At 46.9% G+C, this 21,956-nt stretch overlaps 1 protein-coding gene across 8 annotated transcripts in view; it reads right to left on the bottom strand.

The window, feature by feature from the left end:
- Positions 1–423: 423 nt before the first annotated feature.
- The window catches only part of Znf827 (zinc finger protein 827), a 167,069-nt gene continuing 145,536 nt past the window's right edge, over positions 424–21,956 (bottom strand). The window contains exons 9-15 of one of the 8 annotated variants that reach the window (XM_034522573.2): positions 18,405–18,542; positions 15,155–15,326; positions 14,008–14,174; positions 8,384–8,575; positions 7,878–8,055; positions 6,107–6,139; positions 424–4,613 (exon numbers count right to left, since the gene is read on the bottom strand). In XM_034522573.2, the coding sequence (XP_034378464.1) occupies positions 6,124–6,139; positions 7,878–8,055; positions 8,384–8,575; positions 14,008–14,174; positions 15,155–15,326; positions 18,405–18,542 (863 nt within the window). In that variant the 3' untranslated portion in view covers positions 424–4,613; positions 6,107–6,123. Of the gene's footprint in view, positions 4,614–6,106; positions 6,140–7,864; positions 8,056–8,383; positions 8,576–14,007; positions 14,175–15,154; positions 15,345–18,404; positions 18,543–21,956 lie in introns of all 8 variants that reach the window. The other 7 variants (XM_034522571.2, XM_076915441.1, XM_076915443.1 and 4 more) reach the window with 7 other exon arrangements.

The raw sequence follows: 21,956 nt of genomic DNA, 5'->3' as shown, positions 1-21,956 counted from the left end.
AGGTAATTTCTTGGGCACCTTCCCTTGATTGACAAACTGTGACTCCTTGCACTTGTATAGACTATATTTAGCTTACAGACTATACTATTCCCCGTCATTAAAGTCTCCTAGTTGCTGAACTTCATTAAGACAAACGGATTCATCTGTATTTTCACTCCCTTTGGCTATGATGTCAATACAATGACATCAGACGCATTATGCTCTCGGCTTTAATAGGCGTTAGCGACTTGCACAGTTGCAGTGTGCATAATAGCCTCGGCTGCTCAAGGCTTGCACTCTGCAACAGTCATCGCTGGCATGGGACCCTATATTCAGAGAACCTGGGATACAGTGGAAAGACAACAGAACAAAGAAAGAGGAATGAAATGCTGAGCCTTCACAAGTGGGCAAGGATGGCAACCAAGAAAGAAGAAGCAGCCAGAGTATAGCCAACCTTTTTTCTTTTAATTAGAGTATATTATACTTCCAAACTCGATACACTAGAAATTGGCAATGCAACGTAAGATGCAGAGGAAAATACCAGTTACTGTCAAAATGACCCTGTACAGCCTTGTAATGCAAAAGCTTTTTACAATACAAATTTTCAGTAATATACACAAACCTTGACAGTATGATCATCTGAACATAATATGAGGAGTTAAAAAAAAAAAAAGAAAGAAGGAAAAGAAAGGATAGGAGAGAGAAAGTGCTCAGAACCCTACCTGCATCACTAAATGGAAAACCAAGCCAGCTCTCCTGGGAGAACGCATAGTAAGAACCCAAAGTTGCTTAGGCAACTTTCTCAAAGGTGTTAGTGTTTTTAGGGAAAGGAGATCTACAGAACACATCCTTCCCCAAACATCAAACTGCAAACCAGATTAGGGGAACATTTTATCTAGGTGGATTCTGAAAAATGCTGTAGATTTTCTTCTTTATTAATAACAACAATAATAATATAAAAAGTCAAACAAATTGCAAACACACGTTTTCTCACTCAGAAAACTTTTTATAATTTACCAGAAAGATTGATGACTCTTTCCAAAGTGCTAAAAAAGTTGCCCAATTACATTAAGCATTACTAAGTCATTCAAATACAGGTTCAGTGGCAAGCAGTGAAATGCATGGCATTTGAGCAGGAACCGTTCAGTCCACCTCCCTCACTCTCTCATATTCCCACCCGAAGACCTCTTATTGCACAAGTGACATGCTGTAAAACCCAGGGTCCTCGTGATCAGGGACACCCACTCAGGTTCTTAACCTGCTGGTGCTTCTGTGAGTCACCTTTCTGCCAACCTCTGGGGGGGGTGTCACTGTGATCCCCTCGCCCTTATCACTGAACCTGTAGTTTTAAACACATTATCAGCCAAGTGGCACATTCTCCATTAAATGGGGATAACGACATGACATGACTTTAAAACAAAAACAAAAGCAAATAAAAAAAACAACAAACCCATCCATAAACCCAGTGACCTTGGGGCATACTGTCCAGAGTGTCTATAGTGTCTTTTACTGAGATTCTGACATGGTGAATTGAACAGTGGGTTAAACATGGCCCATAGCAAGGTCTCTGCTGGAGAATGACTGAGGCTTTGGGGCCTTTCTGGCCTAGGTGGTTGGTCTCCCTGCTTTGTGGACATCTCTGTAGTGTAAACTTGTTTGCCAGGGTACTAACCAGGCTCCTCACCTATGGCTGGATGGCAGCTGGGGGAGGGAAGCAGAGACCTGCTGGGTTTGGAGAGGGGATAGGGAGCCAATGATGCGGTCTGTTCAGTCTCTGGCTTCCTGTCCGACTGCATTCACTTCAGGGAAGCAATCCCAACTAGAGGAAGAACATCAGGGATAATTTTATTTCCCCTGGTTAAAGTAACAAAAAGGAAGGTGGGTATTATCAAGGATAATACAGTGTGGGAAAACAGCATTCCTTCTAGACACCAGTTCTTCCGCTGACAAATAATATAGAAACTTTCATATACGAAACTTCCCATTTTTATACAAAGCATGTTTCTTCCCGCTCTTTCAGCCGGTTGCATACTGGAAATTCTGCTATTTTACAAATCCAAGCAGCGAACACATTCAGCCAGAGATTTTCTTTTCCTTTTTAAACCGTCCATTACTTTTTAAGATGGGCAAAGGGCTACACAGCTGGACCATCCCTTCTCCTGCCGCAGTAAAGTGCTGCACAGAAACTGCCATTTAATGACCATAAAATAAAAGCTTTAAATAAGTATAAAGTCAGCTCCTAGCAGGTTACATCTGCTAGGCGTTAACACAATGGAACACGGGGTTACTAATACATGGAGAGTACACTGTAGCCGGAGGCTCTGCACACAGTGGGGCATCCTGGGGCATCATCTGAGGCACAGGACTAGGCAGCACCTTTTTGTTCTGTCTTTCCTTGTACGTCAAAGAGGTCGCAGCTAACATGTCAAACACACAGTCTACTCAGTCCATAAAAAAGGTACATTTCCTTCCTTTTCTTTTACTTATTCCTTTTCCCCCAATGAGAAACAAACTAGTGCAAGGCCAGCACACTGTGCAAAGCTGCCTGTCTTTTTAGTCTGAGCATTTACACCCAGAATCGATCCGAACCCCTTTAATCTCCTTGGCTGGATTTATCAACCATAAACATTTCCACTCATACAATTTTTTTTCCTGCAAACAATGATAACAACTGAATCAACATATCACGCACACACATATGTTCTGCTCTTTAAAAAGGATGCACTTCTGTGTATGTGTGTGTGTGTGTGTGTCCGCGCGCATGCACGCTCCATGTGGGCACACATGCAGAACACCCAGGTTTTGTGATGTCAGCTGTGGAACTTGGAGGCATTTCTTAAGAGATCTGTCACCTGACTCTGTCCATCTTCCGAAGTGGTATCTCAGCTCCAGGCTTTGAGCACTCACTCTGTTGGAAATACCCTGGCACCCTGCAGATCTTCATCCACTGAGCACCAGGCCCTACCACTCTGCAGCCATAAAATAGAGAAGGAAAGGCAGTGGAGGAGGTGGGGAGAAAGTAGTGGATGAACAATCCAGATGGGAAGTCAAGACTGTTCATCACTGTCAAGGAGGCCAGTATAAAAAGAATGTGCAATAGAAATGTCATGGCACACACACACCACAAACACACACACACAATAACACACACACCATAACACACACACACCACACATACACACACACACCATAACACACACACACCACACATACACACACACACCATAACACACACACCACAACACACACACACACACACACACACACACACACCATAACACACACACACCACACATACACACACACACCATAACACACACACCACAACACACACACACACACACACACACACACACACACACACACACACACACACTTTTTCTTTCCCAATCCACAAATGCCCACAAGACCCCACTCACCCAACAGAAAACCCAATGTACCAGTAGAGAAGCTTCCACGCGCTCACTGCTATTAAGGACACTCTCTTTAGGGTTTAACATGACAGAATTCCTTTCAGAGAGAAGTACGGAGACTGGAGTGGGAGTGATGGCTGGGGAGGCATGCCTCTGAAGGTAGACGTAGGCAGCAGATCACCTCTCTGAAGACTGGATAAAGCAGCTTTTAGGTCAATGCAATAGGAATACATACAGAGCCAATTTCCTACTCCTTACTAAAGATATACAGTACACATGGTCCAGACCTGGGGCCTGAATGGTTTGCAGCAACATACACCTGCTGGGGTTGTGTTTTAAGTTTTGTGGGTTTTGTCTTTTCCTGTCTGTCTCTTGGTTTTTGGTACAGAATGCGGCTGTCCTCAGACAGTCTCTGCTCTCTCTCTTAGTCCGAGATAGGCGAGGAAGGAGTGTTTGGGTGAGGGGATGCTGGGGGGTGCAGTCTGAGGTCGGGGAGGGTGGAATGTGAGATCCAGGTGGTTTCTGGGGTACAACATTGTTAAGGGAATGAGATGGGCAACATCTGAGTTCCGGTATTTGTCAAGATGCAGCGGGGAGCCACTGAAGGCCAAGGCCTTGAGTGCCAGGTTGGGCTCTGAGCTGCTGCCGTGGGCTGCTGACAAAGCCACAGTCTGCAGAGCCTGAGAGGCAGACATGACTGACAGTGGGGACAAGAGACTCCGGCCACCCCCCACAACCAGGAGTGGGGCTCCAGGGCCAGCTGGCTCTCTGGAGGCTGGACTCAGGCCTTTCTTGTCCTCCTCAGGGCCGTCTCCACTCTGGTGCTTCTTCACATGGCGGCTGAAGACAAAAGGGTGTGTGGTCTTGAACAGGCACTCTCCACAGCTGAAGGTCTGGCGGGGGGCGTGCTTCAGCTTCTTGTGCAGATTGAGATTGTCCTTGCGCTTGCAGCTATAGCTGCACTGGTCACAGTGGAAGGGCCGCTCCCCGGTGTGCACGCGCACATGCTCGATGAGCTTGTTGGCCGTCTTAGACAGGTAGCCGCACTGGTCACACTTGTAGTGGTTGCCCAGGCGATGCTCGCGGGTGTGCGTCTCCAGCTCCAGCTGGTTGGCCTTCACTGTCTGGCAGATCCGGCACTTGTACTCCATCTTGTAGTGGGTCTTGAGGTGGCACTCCATGGCAGCAGGGCGGTTGGTGGAATAAATGCAGAATGGGCACCTGCCAGGGGAAGCAATGGAGGGGAGCTTTAGCAAGGAGGGCCCACGGGGAACCCTGCATCTCCCCTCCTTGCCAGCCTGCACTGGGTCAGCCCTTGGGTCCCCCAGGCCTGGCCTGCTCCACCCTGCCACCTCTCAGATGGCCCTGCTTGGCTTCACTGCTGACAGTGCAGTCCAGGTTAACAGGGAGCTCTGGGCGGCCCGCTTAGCTGGTTTTGGGGCTCCAGGCTGCAACAGCCGAGGCCAGTCCTCTCAAAGGAGCAGAGGATCCAAGGAGCAGATAAAACTGGAACTCCCCTCCTGCCCCCACCCAGCCCCTGGGGCCCTCTCCACCCCCTCCCCACACTGGACATGGCAGAAGTCTGGGCTTCCTGACCTCCCCTCTAGATGGGAGCAACACAAAGAACCGACTTTTCATGCACCACACCAAGCACACGCAGAGAGGCTGAGAGGTTTTAAAGAACAGCTTATAGGGAGAGCTACCTCCAGCAAACAGAAAGTCACAGGAGTCAGAGTCGTGCTTATTAAAGGGGTGTTAGGATGAAAAGGCCTGTGCGTGTCCCTGTGTGCCAATGGTGTGTGTGTGTGTGAGAATGAGTGTGCACCAACATCATGTGGACTCTCAGAATGTTATCTCCTAAAGTACCGGTTCTTCATCAGGAATGGGAGGTGAGGGCCATGGTAGGGGCCTGGGAGAAGGAAGCCCACACAATGGACCCTCTGCTCATAAGGAATGAGGAGGAAGGGAACTGCTCTCCAGAGCCTGAAGACATTCTTAGGACAGACATAGTCATGTCATAGCAATACCAGTGATCCAACTGGAACATGAACTTTCCAAGGGTAGGACTTTTTGAGATTTCTTTGGCATTCTCTACAGTGCTCAAAAGAGCACTCGGGACATGCTGAGTCGTGATCTGAGCGAGCACTCGGGACATGCTGAGTCGTGATCTGAGTATTGTTACAGGTAACTGAGGTAGATTAAAAATGGTAGGCTGAGTCCCAGCTCTGGCACCTGACTGGGATCTAGGTGTTTCCTCTAGCACAAGGTCTGGGTATCTCTGGCTTGGGTTCTCCATTCTCTCCATCATGGATTACGCTACGACCAGCCCTGTCGCTGTCAGGGAAGCTGTGGGGAGTGGGGTGGGTATGTTTACAAATCTGCGGGCTTCACTTTGGGAAGCTGCCAGGTTTGAGTTTGTGGCTTATAGGATAACTGTAGCATGTGTGCTCTTTCCAAAAAGAATGCAGATGCCTGAGTGACTGCCTCAGCTTGGACTCAGCTCCTGCAAGGCGGAGCTCAGAAGGGGACTGTCCTCAGAGGGTCGGAGAGATGTTCAGCAGGGCCTAACACAGTCGGGCGCACCGTGCACCGGCTCCTCAGCACCAAGCTCGCGTTAGCCCTTGAACCTCAGCTCACAAAAGAGTGCACAGAGATATAAAAGCCCATTCCCAGGTCAAGTGCACACACAACCCCTACGCCAAGCTGGGCCTTACCTAGAGGAGTCTGACACTCACCACTGTCCTGAGCTACGGCAAAAGAAAAATAATAGTATAATCTTATTCGATCTGCATTATGAACAGGATATAGAGTACAAGCAGCCCCATCACAGAAAAGCATTTAGACATCGGCGGTCTGCCTCACGTCAAGGATGTCTCTGTGACCCTCAGCTGAAACTGTTATTTCACTGCTCTGCAAAGCACTTGGGCTTTTCCACACTCCCATTGTTTATCTTAAAGACACTTTCTCCAGAAAATTCTCTGATATTGCAAAAGAAACAAAATAAACCAAAACTCACTGTATAGCCAGAGGGCATTATCAATATTTTTTTTTTCAAAGTGTTCTTCTACTTGGTCGTCCTAGAACATAAACTATCATACAGGGGATGGTTAGCACCGACAGGCAGTGTCTGACCCAGGGAAAGCACTGAAGTCATCCTGAGGTCTTCCCGGCTCAGGCCTGCTTAGGGTTCCAAAAGGTGAGTGGCCAGGCCACAGTGGCGTGGGTGTGACTGAGCTACGGCGTTACCACTCCATCCAGAGGGGGCGGGGTCTTCTTTTTAATAAAGAATATACAGAGTTCGATAAAGAGGTGGAGGGATTAAACTCAAAGTTCCTGATAAGCTTCTGTTAGGCATTTCCCATGTACTGGTTGAATGAATTATAAAAGCATCCTCTCATCTATGGCCTGCCCGCCCTTGCACCCCCAAGGGTAGACCCGAATGGGATGGGACCAGCAGTCGGTGCCATTGCCCAACTCTTCCTTTGTTTTCCCAGAGGATGCCCTGACCAGCCATCCCCACTCCGCCACCAATGCTCTGCTCCAGGTCCCTCTGGGCTCTCCAGCTCTTACCCATTCAGGAGGCATTGTGAGTTTCAAGGATAAAAATATTTTAAAATGAAAGATCCCTCCTCTGCTTATATTAAGAAAATAAAAGAAAATATGTCACTGATTCTTTTAACTCCATGGTGATTTTAGATAAAACATGCCTTGACAATTGTATCTTTCTGTATCCAACTATTTGATGTTTCTGTTCCTTTACTAGATCCAAAATGTCTTGTGATAGGGACTCTGCTTCCAGAATCACTGGAAGATTTCTGGTAGTTCTGGGACATAAATTTCTTAAGGTGAAAAATGGTATTTTATTCTTCATGAGTCCTTTAACACGTATAGTCAGTCTAGTTGCATAGTATACTTGGTAATAACTTATGGGTCTCACTTGAGGCCAGGGGCCTTGTTGCAAATACTGCGTAAGGATGATGCGCCTGGCCTAGCTCTTTTGGGGAGGCATCAGTATGTCTGCAGGAAGACGAGAAGCACTTGATGTTGCATGAGCACCGCTGCCTCTCGTCTGATCAAACCACCAAGGTCCTGCTTTGGAGGCTGGGTGCCTACAGTACTTAAGAGCTAAATATATGTCAGGCCATCTAAAAAATAAATGCGCTAACTTGAAGTGGCAACTGTGGGATGCCTGGTGCATGGGGATGCTAGCCTGGCATCCACTGCAGTAGGAGTCTACTCTTTCATGCTGGGCCGACACTTTGTGCTCTTCCTTGCTGCAAGCCTGGGGGTACTTGTGAAGTGGCTTTTCCTGCTATTGTCTGTTGACTCCCTTGAGGACAGCAGCAGATCTTTCTGACTAACTCCCCTCATACTATGATCCCCCATTCTATGACCCCCAAAACCTTCATGGGGGGATTGGGTAGGGCAGGGGAAAGGGGTACTTAATAACAACTCAATAAAAGATTCTGTACTTGCTTTCCTTACTTGAGCCCACCGGTGGGGACAGTATGGCATTTCTTATGCTCCAGCAGCTGTTCGGGGGTCTTCATGAACTTGTGGCACACGTCACACTCAAACATCCGGGTGATGAGGTGGATTTGCAGATGGCGCTCAAACATATTCTTCGTCTTGCAGACAAAGTTGCAAAAAACGCATTCGAACCCTGAAAGGACCGAAGCTGGGTGTAGGAGTGTGTGGGGAAGGACAGCAGGCAGGCGGGCAGGCCCAGGCTGGACTCCCCTTCCTTCAAGCCCTGCATCTTGTAACACATACCGCTGTATAAGCACCATTCCTAAATCTGTACTAGAAAACTGAACATTCAGCTTCAGAGACCATGGTCCCCTCCCATTTCCCACAAATCAAGCCAAAGCAAAGGGCTCCTTTTCAGTAGTGAGCACCACACTGCAGTTTGTTTTCCTCACAAAGATTTATTCTCCAGACTAGGTCACCTAGAGTGGTCAGGGTGAGCAGGCCACGTCCACCCCTCTCACCTTTCTCTGGCTTTTCCTCGTTGTTGAGTGAGGGCTGGCTCCCAGGTACCACAGAGATGACTAGCAAGTTGTTCCCGCCCTTGTTTTTCTGGGAGCTGTCTGAGTCATCTTTGCCATTGGCTGAATCACTCAGAGTTGACAGTGAGGATGACGAGGGGCTGTTTGATTCACTGGGGGTCTTCCTATCATCCCCTGGAAAACGAAAATGAGGCAGGTCTGTTACTGGGAGGAGAACCCCTTAGGATGATGGCAGGTGAGAAAGGCTGCCAGCAGCACCTGGGAGCTTCAGCACCTCCCACTCCCCCAGGGCACCTGCTGGGAGCCTGATTCTAGTGCAGCCCCAGCGAGGCCATGTGTGGCGTGTTGAGCCCTGATGTCTGTAGGCATTTATTAAGGTCTTAGGTGGATCTCACATGTCCCTGAGCTTCACCCACAGTCTGTTAACACTTTAGATGCTTGTCTCATAGTTTGTTCTCCCAGATTTCTTAGGTCTGAGGATGTAGGTCAGTATTGGAGAGTGGACTTAGCATGGTCTGAGGATGTAGGTCAGTATTGGAGAGTGGACTTAGCATGGTCTGAGGATGTAGGTCAGTGTTGGAGAGTGGACTCAGCTTGCACGAGGGTCTGGGTTCAATCCACAGTGTGAGGACAGCACACACATCTCACAGACAGCACTGCCGTTCCTACTTCGTAGAGGGACAAACTTGGCCCAGATCAGATGTGACCTCTGAACCAAGTCTCCGTTAGTTGAGTATGTTCACACTCATCAGCAGACACTGGGCTCTCCTTCAGAGCCAGGCATAAAGAAGTTAACAAGTCATTCAAACCTAATGCCATGAGACTTTAGCATCTACTAAATCCTGAGGAATAGGGATTAGATCTATTATTGTTACCCAAACAGCTAAAAACCAGAATGTATCAAACAACTTTTACAACACTGGACATGAGGCAATGAAGAAATCCGTCTCTGAGAGACAGGACAAAAGAGGCAAGCCCCACAATGGCTTAGCTCCTTGCCCTAAGATATGTCTTAGGTTGCAGGACAGGAAGAGGGACATAGGAGAAGCCTCAGGACTCTCCCCAGGAAGAAGATGTAGCCAAGGGTCTGCGGAGGTCACAATGGACAGACACTGCAGAGAACACAGTGTCAACAAAGAGCAAGTGACAGAGAACATTACCCAGAGACCTGCAGAGGTCAGGAGGACATGGGCCAGAGCAGGTGTGAGCAGCTACCCATGCCTGGAGGGGAAAAGCCACTGAGAACATAGAGGGCAGTCCCACAGGGCTGGCACTGCATAGGTATTGGTGCTGTGCCCAGCAGGGCAGTCCCACAGGGCTGGCATTGCTTAGGTGTCTGTGCTGTGTTCAGCAACAAGATCAAAACAATACATCATCCATGGGCATTAGGTAAGATGTGAGAAAGGACTTGGAAAAGGAGGCAATAATTAGTCCCCACTAGATAAATACCTAGTGATCCACAGCTGCCTATCAAGTCAGAGGAAAGATGCCAACATATCAAGGCTTCCAAGTCCTACGTCCTAAAAAAAGGTCAACAATCCTAACAGGAACAAAAGATACATAACTGAACAGCCAGCACAGTAAAAACACGAAGATTATCAGATATGCAAAGAAACAAGAAAAACCAGCTCAAAATGGGGAGGAAAATCAACCAATCAAAGCCGACCCAGAACAGGCGGAGTTTTACAGTTTGCAGTAGAGAAGGTTGTAATTGTATTTCAGATGTCCAGAAAGTTAGGCAAACCCATGGAAGCTATGGAGAGGGGTCCAAATGACATGTCTACAGATGGAGACGCACAATGAGGTCCTCACTAGAGGGTTACACAGCACAAGGTGCTGGATAGTTTCATGTCAACTTGACACAAGGTAAGTCATCTGAGAGGAGGGAACCTCGATTAAGGAAATGTGTCCATAAGACCGGGCTGTAGACAAGCCTGTAGAGCGTTTTCTTAATTAGTGATTGATTGGGAAGGGTCCAGCCCACTGTGGGTGGGGCCATCCCTGGGCAGATAGTCCTGAGTTCTATAAGAAAACAGGATGAGTAAGTCATAGGAAGAAGCCAGCGAGCAGCACCCTGTTTACTGCCTCAGCTCCTGCCTCCAGGTTCCTGCCCTGCTTGACTTCCTGTCCTGACTTCCTTTGATAAACAGTGATCTGGAAGTGTAAGCTGAATAAACCCTTTCCTCCCCAACTTGCTTTTTGATTGTGGTATTTTTGTTGCAGCAACAAAAACCCTAACTAAGACAATGAGTAAACTCAAGAAAAAGCTACAGAAAAGGTCTGGAATGGAGCAGAACAGAGAATCCTCCCAGACTCAGTGAGCTGCTCCAGGGAGCTGCCCCAGGGAGGTGCTCCAGGAAGGTGCTCTAGGGAGGTGCTCCAGGGAGGTCCTCCAGGGAGGTGCTACAGGGAGGTCCTCCAGGGAGCTTTATAAGAGATTAGTTGGCCAAGGCATGACTTTTCCTTTGCTTGTTTCCTTGAGACAGGGTCTCTGTATGTAACCCTAGCTACCCTGGAACTCACGATGTACCTCAGGCTTGCCTTTTAAGAGAACTCTGCCTGTACCTGCATCCAGAGTGCTAAGATTAAAGGCATGTGCCACTCTGCCCAGCTAATGACAATTTTTTTCTTTTGTTTTTTTCAAGACACAGTTTCCCAGTGTAGCTCTGGCTGACTTGGAACTTGCTTTGTAGACCAGGCTGGCCTTGAACTCAGACATATGCCTGCCTTTGCTTTCCTAGTGCTATACCTCCACCTGGCTGACAGGTTTTTTTGTTTCTTTGGTTTTTTTTTGTTTTTTGTTTTTTGTTTTGAGATAATCAAGATGTTTCTCATTTGTGGAACACCATAAAGCCCAGAATCTGAGATGCACAATGAACACCAAGCACAAGACACATGAAGAAAGAAGAATGTAGAGGGCTGAGTTCAGTGTTGGTTTGGGCTAGATAGTGAGACCCTGTCTAAAAAAGAAGACATCTATCTCAAGAGACACAGGGACATCATCATTAAATTGCTTGAAGCAGGCAAAGAGACAAGAAAAAAAAAAAAAAAAAAAAAAAAAAAAACAAAAAAAACCAAAAAAAACCTAGAGTAGTGTGATGTCATGGTTGTATCCCAGAACTCAAGGTGTCAGGAGGATAGAGACACTGAGGCCAGCTTGACCTCCATAGCGACTTACTGTCTAAAATACAGTGAAATAGAAGAAAGAAGAAAAGGAAAAAAGAAAAAAGAAAAGAGAAAATTCCCAGGAGCAGCCATAGGCAAAGAGGTCACATTCTGTGGAACAGGCTTCCCATAGGAATGATCCGTCAGACACCGAGCAGCATCTTCAAAGAAATGAAAGATTTCAGACCGGGTGAAAAGATATCATAAGAACGAAGGACAAATAAGCAAAGCTGACACTGAAAACGATGGTGGAAACCATCACCTGCAGACTTGAACTTAAGGCAAATTAAAGTCTGGAAACTGAGGGAAAGGGCAGGCGATGCCAGCAGGAGCCAGTGCGTCAGGAGGTGCTGGGGACAATGAGTGCAGGGGAAAATCATGCCTTCTTATTTTAACGTCTTTGGTAGATAATCTAAGTATTGGTGCTTAACCCCAAATAACAGGTTTAAAGTCCATCTGTGAGGAGAAGTCCACAACTACTATAGAGGCTGGGTGGGGGGATGGGAGTGCGTTGTTGTTTACTACTGGGGAGTAGTAAAGCAGGAGGGTGGGTATGGGCTAGGTCATGCGCATGAATGTTGGCTTAACTTCCTTCATAGTAATTTGACTTACTAATGCACAGATTTAAGTTAGTCAAACTATCAACTTCTAACAGGAGTCAGCAAATGATAGCCTGGGACTCATGCTAGCTTCCTGCTCTTGTAAATCAGTTTTACTGAAACATGACTATTTATCTGTGTATTAGCATTTAGAACTTTCAGTTCCAGTGGATGGACACAAAGGTAGGCAGGTAGGGAAGGGAGAAGGTAGATCTGGAAGGATTTGCCAGGGTTAGTGTGATCAGAGCACAATGAATGAAGGTCTCTAAGAATTCATTAAAGACAGAACTTGGAAGGCCTGAAGCATTTACCACCCAGATGGGAACTCTGGCTCGCAGCACCGCACCGAGACTTGCAAACAGCATTTCTTTCCAATAGCAGCCGCTGCCTGAGAAGCTTCTACTATATTAGACAGAAGCTTCTTCAAAGGGCTTCATCTGTGGCTTCTGCCCTCCCAGCTCATCTGGGAGCTCTGTCAGCTCCGTGGGAACATGGTCTACTCTGCCCATCCTGTGGTATGTAAGAGGTAAGAGGTGTTTTGCCTTGCTTAACTGTGAACATGAAGTTTATTTACATCGAGAATAGGTGATGCCAAGCTAACGTTTCCTTGAGGTGGTTGGTGGAGAGGACTGTGGGGTGGGGTGGAGAGACATTCAGGGACACACTGAAGTGAAGAAGAGTCAGTGTTTAACAGACAGGACAAAAGAAAGAATACTGCAAAGAAAGAGTGGGAACTGGAGAGAGGCTGCCTTTCCGGCCATTAGCCAGTCCAGAAATGCCGACTTTAATTTGTCTTCCATGTGGGGCTCCCAGCTCACCTACTTCCCACAGTGCTAATGTGGTTACAGTCAGACAACCGACTGTAAAAATGGCACCTTCTCACTCCGCATAATGACTCTCTGCGGACCTCCAAGTCATCGCTGCTCAACTTACTGACAAAAACAAACTTTTATTGCTGTTGGCACCAGCGAGCCAAAGTGGTCAGAGAGGCGGGATCCTTCTCCACCATGGACATTATCGGCATGACTGTCCCCTTCCTGGGTCCTTCCAGAGCCAGCGATTGGATGGGCTGACCTCACGCCCAGGACTGGCAGTAAGCAACATCGGTTCTACAACTGTAGCACCACAAATGGGGGAGGGGGAAGGGCAGTCCCTCTCCGTCTTGCTTAATGACTCTATGATGCTGTCATTCCTACCATCCCTTCTGAGGGTGTAATTACATGGAGAAGTCAAAGGGTTAACAGATGGAAGACGTTAACCAGAGTGGCAAGAGGCTTTAAATGAAAGGCAAGCACTAGCCAAGCCTAGTTAGGTTGGTTTCAGAAGAAGAGGGTAGTCTGAACAGACAGACCATGTATGTCATTTTGGAGCACCCAAGGACCTACAGATTAGGGGTACAGTGCCCTGGTACAGCAAAACAGAAAGGTCCAAGGCTATAGCAAGTGTCCTGCAGGCTGTCAGAACAGCGAGGAGACAGACAGCAGGAGGTCAAGCAGATCCTCTCCTGGGCTGAGGGTCTGAATCCACATCCCATTCACTGACCTCCTGTGGAACACCCCACCCCTCAGCTTCTCTCTGTGTTGTGATATTAGCAGAATTCACATTAGAGGGTCACTGCTGGCTGTGGTGAGCAGGCAAAGCACCAGCCTGGGGCAGAAGAACTTAGTGACTATTTCCTGTGGTGACGACAACCAGGACTAGGTGAGGACCAAGCGTGTAGCTTGGTGTGTCCCAATAGTATCTATGCTCTGCAGCAAACCTCAGGTCTGTGTAGCCATGACACCATGTCTAAGTGCACGCCACTGTGGGGTGCAGGGGATGGAAAAGGACAGGGATGGTTACCTGTGTGCTTCGTGCCAATGTGATTCTTTATCTCTGCTTCCTCCATGGTGACAAAGTCGCAGGCCGTGCAGCAGATGGAAAACATCCACTGTTCCTTGTCCACGTGGAGAGACATGTGGCTTACAAACTGAACATTGAGCTCAGTCTCAAATCCACACACGTGGCAACTAAAGCAAGGAAGAGAAGGGTAAGGAGTGAGACAGGCCTGTAAATATGTCTGCCGTTAAACAGTGGGCATGAAAACGTTAGTTTCATGCGTATTCTCTCTATCGAAAGGTACGGCATCAAGAACATCTTCTGCCTGCTGGGATGCCTCCAGAGCAGTCACGGTGCCAAACAGATTAGATGCCAGCATAATATAACAATCCCATACATGCTATAACGATGCTAAATAATCATAAAGTTAATTAAAAACTACAGATTCCAGATGATGCACATGGCCTAACAGATTCCTTTGGGCACTGGGATTCAGGGCAGTGTTGCCAAGGTATTAGTGGTTGTCCACTGACAGATCAGACTGTGATGCTTACCTCAGACTCCCCCAGGTTCCAGGAACCCTTGGGTGCAGTGAGGAGAGCACACAAACCATGACACTCTGAGCAAGAGGCAGGCACATCTGTGACACCTCCTAGGAGAAGCCACTCAGCCACCTAGATGCCTTGCAAGGGCAACTTGCCACCAATGTCACTCAGGCATGATTTGACAGAATTTCATAAACTGAAGATTGACTACAGAGCAGAATATACTATGTCATAATGGGCAACTGAGGGACAGCACGCAGGGCCTTCTGAACAACTGATCTCAGATCACCTTTCTTGCCTTTCTGCCATGATTCTTAAACTACAAGGTGCTCAGCCCCAGAGCCGAGCAGCTTAACAGTCAGCCGTCCACAGAGCCCTGTTCTTTTTCTGGAGCTCACCCTGATGAACACCTCCCAACCATTTCTCTTTCAGTTAACTCTATAAGGGCTGCCTGAGCAAAGCAAGCATCTACACCAAGTCAGGGTTTAGTGTAAGCAAAGAGCATATTAAGATGAAGCTAGCACGTGGCTGAGTGCGGGCTCTGTGCGCAGTGCTCGGCAGCCAGAGGGGGGTGTCAAAGCAAGGGGTCTGAGAAGCTTGGGTGGGTTGCGGCAAGCTTGACCCACCTGTAGTAATAAGGGTGTTTCTTCCCGTCACCGCCTTCAGAAGTGACAGCACTGACGATGTCCTCGGTGTCTGTACTCACGAGCTTCACAGAGTGCACGGTCAGGTGCTGGTTCAAGTTAGCACGGCACTTAGCAGCATAGGGGCACAAGTGGCATTTGTATTTTCTTTCCTCTGGGGGAGAAACCAAAACTGCTCTCAAAAAAGAAAGAAAAATTCAAGAGCTCACTTAAAGGTTGATGAAGGTTGGTCCAAGTCTCTCTTTATGTGGGGGCAAAGGTCATGCCTTGAAATTGTAGCTAAGCATATCCCTAGCAGTTTGTTCCTGCATCAATACTCAACTCACAGTGGAAAAAAAAAAAAAAAAAAAAAAAAGGCTTCTCTAGGCAGCGAGGACAAGATCTTGAGGCTGAAGTGTGGGCTTCATGGTGTCCAAACCAAATCTGATTCAAGGTAGGATATGGAAGCCTGAAGCAACACTGCAGCCCAACCCAGGCCAGAGGGCAGCTCTTTGACCGGTTTCCTTGGAGTTCTCAGATTTGTTTTGCTTCTTGGATGCCTCACCCTTCATCCCTCATCATGGCAAGGTGAGGTCTACGGGGCTAAAAGGACACTGTGCCATGTGAGTGTGCACATAAGTGTGCCTCCGTGGGTCACACTGCATGCTTCAGGACAAGGTGGATTTGCTGTGTGAGTGTGCACATGAGTGTGCACATGAGTGTGCACATGAGTGTGCACATGAGTGTGCTCACGTGTCAACCAGCATCGTTCTTCTTGACAAGATGAGTTTGGTGCATGAACATGCACATGAGTGTGACCTGTGTGTCATTCTTGGGTAGGTGCTGAGCTGGAGAAAGGAAAGGAAATAAACTCTGATAAAACGGGAGCCAAAGAAACTCCATCGTTTCCCTCAGCTCCAGGCCTAGGCTGGCCAAGGAAGAAAAACTAATGAAATTAAAGGGGGAAAATGACTTGTATAAAATAATTTAATTGGAAATTTTCATTTTACATAAATAAAAATTTTTAAATCTCAATTAATTTGTAACGGGAATTGGCTCATAAAGCTGACTAAGGTTTTAGGAGCACTTCCACAGTGGCATTCTGAATTCATTTGACTAATCAGGCAGACTGTAAGGGAAGCAACCCTGCTTCCCTACAGAAGTCAGCAGAAGCAGCAGGCTCACCCTCACCTATCCTGATTTCTGGGCTTGGCTTGAAGATACTGTCTCACTATCTTCACCAGGGGTAAAAGGATTTCCATCACAACACGGAGACACCAGGTTATTTTATGGCACCCCCACCCACCTGACAGCTGCAGGTTCAAGGCTGGGCCTGAAGTGTGGGGAAGAGGCTTTAGAATTCCTGCCTCTGCCCTGAGAGATGAGGCTCTGGGTTTCAGCACCAAGGTTCCACCTCCAGGAATGGGGACTGGTCCTTCTTTCCATCTCATGAATGAAGAGTGGCCCCGCTTTCTGTCACCTGTGAAGCCCCTATAACACTGGGATTTCCTCTTCTCAGAAGTAAGAACTTATCTGGGAGAATCTGCCCAATATCTTTATTAACAATATTTCCTTCATCAGCTTTTCAAATTCTCCGTTGTAGTGGATTTTTTTTCAAGTTCTTGTCTCAATGTTATTTTGGTAATTTTGCTAGTTTTCTATCAGCTAACTTATGGGCCAAAGAAAAATCATGTGTCCTTTTTCTCCAGAAATTTACCCCCTTTCTGAAACTACGTAGCCCCGGCTGTCTTCACACGCAGGGATCCCTCTGCCTCCCAAGAGCTGGGATTGAAGGTGTGTGCCACCAAGCCTGCATCCAATGATTTTCTAGTGTCACCTGGGATTAGCTCTGCTGGTCTTTCCCAGCTCAGAGTGTATCTGCTTCCCTTTCTTCATCCAGCACCAGAGAGGCTTCTAGACTCAGGTGTTCTTTATTGACCCCTTAAGGTGATATGCCCCTTCATTTTTCTGACTCATTTTGTGCTGACTCGAGCTGTAGCCGTCTTAGTTGTAGGTATAAAATGTTCTCATTCCTTTAGATATCTGATACTTATATATTTTTCTTCTTCCCTTTTTAAATTAATCCTAATTAAGTAGGGAATTTTATTCACCCTGTTACTTGGTTACTTGAAATGTATTTAAGTATGCTTAAAGAATGAGGCCTTAAAATCCCCACTTCTTAAAAACATGTTATCTGTCTAATATATGATGAAAATGTGAATTTAGTAGATTTAAAAAGATAAAAAGGTCAAAATTAATCTTGTTATATTAATACTCTGTCTCTGTGTTTTTATTTTTGCATAATTGTACAAAAAAAACCCCTTTAACTTGAACTTTTATATTTTTCCTTTTTAGGCCAGGGTGTCCCTATGCACTCCATGCTGTGCTCAAATTAGGCATCCTCCTGTGTCCGTCTCCCAGTGTTGATCTTACAGGCGTGTTCAGTACCTCTGGCTTATTTCATATTGGTATATCTGGGTATTTTTAAGGTCTGACTTTCAGTGTTAGACTCTCAAACAGTTGACTGTATTTTCTTTGGTACTGGAGACTGAACCCTGGGCTCACATGGTCTCTGAGCCACACCAATCTGTGTCTGTTGTCCCCTGTATATGCAGCTTTCCTGACCTCTTCTGTGACCTCTGCGTGCTGATTAAGTTACTATTTGCTCTCTCTTTGCTTCTTGTTAACTTCACTCCTCTCCTAGTGCTGCCCCCTGGAACAGAGCACCTGCTGTGCACTGGTACACACTCATAAACAAAGACAGAAACTCTCTCTTCACCACTACTGCTCCTACCAGCATGGAAAGGAAACCAGCGGAGCCTTTCTTAAGATCTTCATGCAGCTTGGCTGTTGTTTGCATAAGCCTACTCGCACTTAGCACTGGTACTAAAATCTAAATTAAAATCTTTCCTTAATAAAAAAGAATTTGATACTAAGAAGGTGGGCTGTAGCCCCAGCATCTGAACCTTTCAAAGGATCTGAATCCATTCTTTATAGAGTTCAAGAGTTGACCTGGAGGTACTTAAGCGCAGATTGCTTCTCATTAGTTCCTCTGGGAATTCAATGAGGCTTTTCAATATAGAAAAGCTTTTTCGGGTCTCATGTACATGTGCCAGGCAGCTAGGCCTGTAAAGACCAGAGCCAGTTACGTTCCCACCACTTCCTGTGAATTCTCATAGAGAAACTCAAGTGCTTGCCAGTAGAGAGGTCTGGAAGGGCTGTGGAAGGCTGGGGCGCTATGTCCCCTACTTACCTGTGTGCAATGAGAGGTGCCGAGACAACGTCTGCTGTCGGCCGAACACTTTCCCACACACGTCACAAGGGAAGAGCTGGTCATTGAACTTCCAGGATGGCAGTCCATTTCCTGCCTCAAGGATGATCTTTTCTGTCTCTGGACCAAGAGAACAAGGCGTTGTGAGGAAGACTGGGCAACAGAGACTCATGACATGTTAGCCAACCCTGAAGATTTCATCAGAGGCATCTCCCCACCCCCACCCTCTGCGTATGGGGCTAGTAAGAACCAGTGGCCACCCTCATGGTCATCTCCACTAATGAAGAGTACTGGTGGGGCCTCACGGCAAAGGGAGCCCAGCAGCCCAGCAGCCTCTCCGTCTTCAGTGGTTCCTCTCACTGCTAAAGGCTAATGAGTGCGAGTGCATGTGCATTTACACACACATAGATAGAGAGATACATTGATGGATGGATGGATAGATAGAAGAATAGACAGAGGCTCGACAGCACTCAGCTCACTATGTAGGAGGAGCTCAATAAACACTTGAGGGAGTGAATAACAAACTGCACATTAACTTTCTGGAAATGTAGACACCTGCCTCAAAACAGTAAACAAAATACTGAAAGTCCCAGATTCCACTAAGAAAATAAATGGTCCCGTGTCTGGAAAGAAAATATTGCACTGTTCTTTATGAAGGAAGGCTTTGCTCCTGAATTCTGGGTTGTACACAGTGTTTAAGCAGAACTCATATAAAGCTGACTTAGGGATGCCCACACACACTGCTCCTTGCACAAGAGTGTAGACTGTGTGTCCTGAGGAAATGGGCACTCCACAAGCAATCCATACGCATCCTTGGATGCAGTAAGCACTCTTCAATGCCTTCCCTTTGTAGCTTAGAAAACTTTCATTCCTTATAATTGTTACACAATTTCCTTTTATTTTCTGACCCCTGCCTCTTCTCAGTGAACCACAGTGGGCTATATGAACATATCTTCTGTGTAAGAAGACAGGTGACAGAGGGGATGCCCAGAAGAGGGAAATGGACACTTCCAAGGGACAGCTTGTTTGGGTCTTCCTTTGAAGACTAAGACACTACAGTCAGTATTTGTCCTTGATCTGACTGAGTTGCGTGAGTCTTCCTGAAGCACGATGCTACATTACAGAATGGAGTTTCATTTGGGAAAAATTAAACATCACCAGGAACTCTTTATAAGATCCAAGCAGAAGAAAGTGCCCTGAGTGCAGGTCAGAGAACCCCTGCCGAACAGAGTGCTTGATTTCACACAATTAGTCTAAAACCATTTTGCAGACAGGAGGGTCCACCTGTATTTGGACAAGTCAGCTGGATCAATGCACATTTGAATGGAGATTTGCTCAGCATCGTGATCTGAGGAAAGAAGAGACAAATGAAGCACAGTGGAAGGGAGCAGGGAGGCGCTGGGAGGAAACAGATGATGGTTGTGGTGCCGCGCACCAGCAATCCCAACACCCATCAACACATTGACCGATTGATCCGTGTTTGTTAAAATGTATCTCTTGAGGCCTCAGGGAGAAGAAACTAGTTTGTGACGATGCCTGACTAAGGCTGTCTATAAAGCAGAGGATGGAACTGGGGGGAAGGAACCATGGGAAGTGAGGAGGAAGGTACAGGTCAGGGGACATCTGAAGACAAAGACCACTCTTGGGTGACTGTCCTCAAGCCTGAGTGTGGGTGTTTCAGCCCTGCAGAGACGAGAGATGGTATTTTAAGTAGTTCTTTCCAAGTGTGTAATCAAACAGCACTTTCAGGAGAACAGGAATAACAGACAGAGGTCAGGATGGTGCAGTCTTCTAATACAGTCACAATAAATGAATTAACTGTGTCACAGACCCAGCACGTAGGTGCAATTAAAAATGAAGACATCTCTTAATAATTCTTTTGAGTATTAGTCATGTACTTGAGAGGCTGAAGCATCATAAAGAATTCAGCTTCTTCCACAGCCTTAGAAGGTCATGGCAGCTTTGAAGACCAGACAACTGTGCAAAGAAAGCACCACACAGGCACACACATGAGGCACCCAATATGCAGTAGCCTGGCCCTGAGCCCAGATCCAAGCCCTGTCTGGGCTCCTGAATCCTCAGTGTTTGCATCTGTGGCACATCATTGTTTTCTTTTCCCACATGGGAGTGAGGCAGTCCCAAGCCATGGGAAACCTTAGCCCAGAGCAGGACACTGCAGGGCTGAGGCTGGGCTGGAGGAAGAGGAAGAGGAAGAGGGAGAGGGAGAGGAAGAAGAAGAGGGAGAGGGAGAGGGAGAGGAAGAAGAAGAGGGAGAGGGAGAGGGAGAGGAAGAGGCAGGAAGCCCAGAGCCTCGGTTCACAAATAGGAAATGCAGCTCTCCAGAGGCCACAGAGTCTTCCATGTGTCTTGCTGTCACTGCCACTCAAATGCCACAAGAGACCTCAATTTCAGGTGTCCTCCCCACTCTACCTGTTAACACATCAATAGCCATCAAAAGCAATCAATCTTACTTCAAAGACCTTTCTGGACCCTACTTACTATCTTAACCAAGCAATCAGAGTTTACTAAGATTCTTGCAAAACTTTTCAGAACCCGTCTGGTCCCCGAGACTTTCTTATCCATGTATCTGTATCCTCGGCATTCACACGACACCCACAGTGACAGAGTCAGAGATTACAGTGAGATGGGAATCAATGTATTGATTAGCACAATTAACAGCATAACTATTAAGGTCAGCTGGCAATCTGGAGTGAAAGAAAGGCATGTCTGGTAAGGCTAATCTTGGTTGTCAATTGGACACACCAGGAAAGGGGCAGGGGCTCAACTGAAGAGCTGGCTACATCAGATTGGCTGGTGGTCACGTCTGTGCATCATTTTCTTGATTACTGATTGACACAAGAGGCCCCAGCCCACCCTAAGTGGCACAATCCCCAGGTATACGGGCTTGGGCTATATAAGAAAGCTGAACACCAAGAGCAAGCCGGTTAGCACTGCTCATCCAATGGCTTCTGCCTCAAACTCCTTCCTCAAATTTCTTGTCTGCTTCTCTTGATGATGGATTGTAACCTGTTAACCAAATAAACACTTCAGCTCCCCAGGTTGTTTTTTGGTCATGTTGTTTATCGAAGCAATACAAAACAAATTAGAACAATGTTTTAACTCAATTTGTGGATGTGCTTGCATGATTCTCTTAGGAGAAATGCTTGCAGTCCTAACTCAGACTGCAAAGATTTTATAAGTTCCTGCAGCACCAAATCCCAGGTGGGTTCTGGTTGAGATGCTCTTCTGGCAGACTCAGATTACTGCTAGCCCGACAGCCATCCTCCCCGCACCCAGCCCCTCCCGCAATGGAGGCCACTGCTGTAGGCGATGGAAAGGCTCGTGTTCTCCTGAAAAAAAGAGATGTGCCCGAGTGTTGGTTTTCTCTCTTTTTCATGCCTTGATAATAAAGATAACCTTGGTAGTGGCAGATGTTTTGTGAACATGAAGTATGAAGATGCAAGCCAACTTTCAAAGATGGAGGAACGGATGATGGGAAAAATCAGGGTCTCTGAGGGCATTGCTCCATGGCCA

Source organism: Arvicanthis niloticus, chromosome 18 (assembly GCF_011762505.2).
Source record: "Arvicanthis niloticus isolate mArvNil1 chromosome 18, mArvNil1.pat.X, whole genome shotgun sequence".
Lineage (NCBI taxonomy): Eukaryota > Metazoa > Chordata > Mammalia > Rodentia > Muridae > Arvicanthis > Arvicanthis niloticus.
Note: the sequence above shows the minus strand (reverse complement) of the source record. Positions and strands in the feature narration are given on the sequence as shown.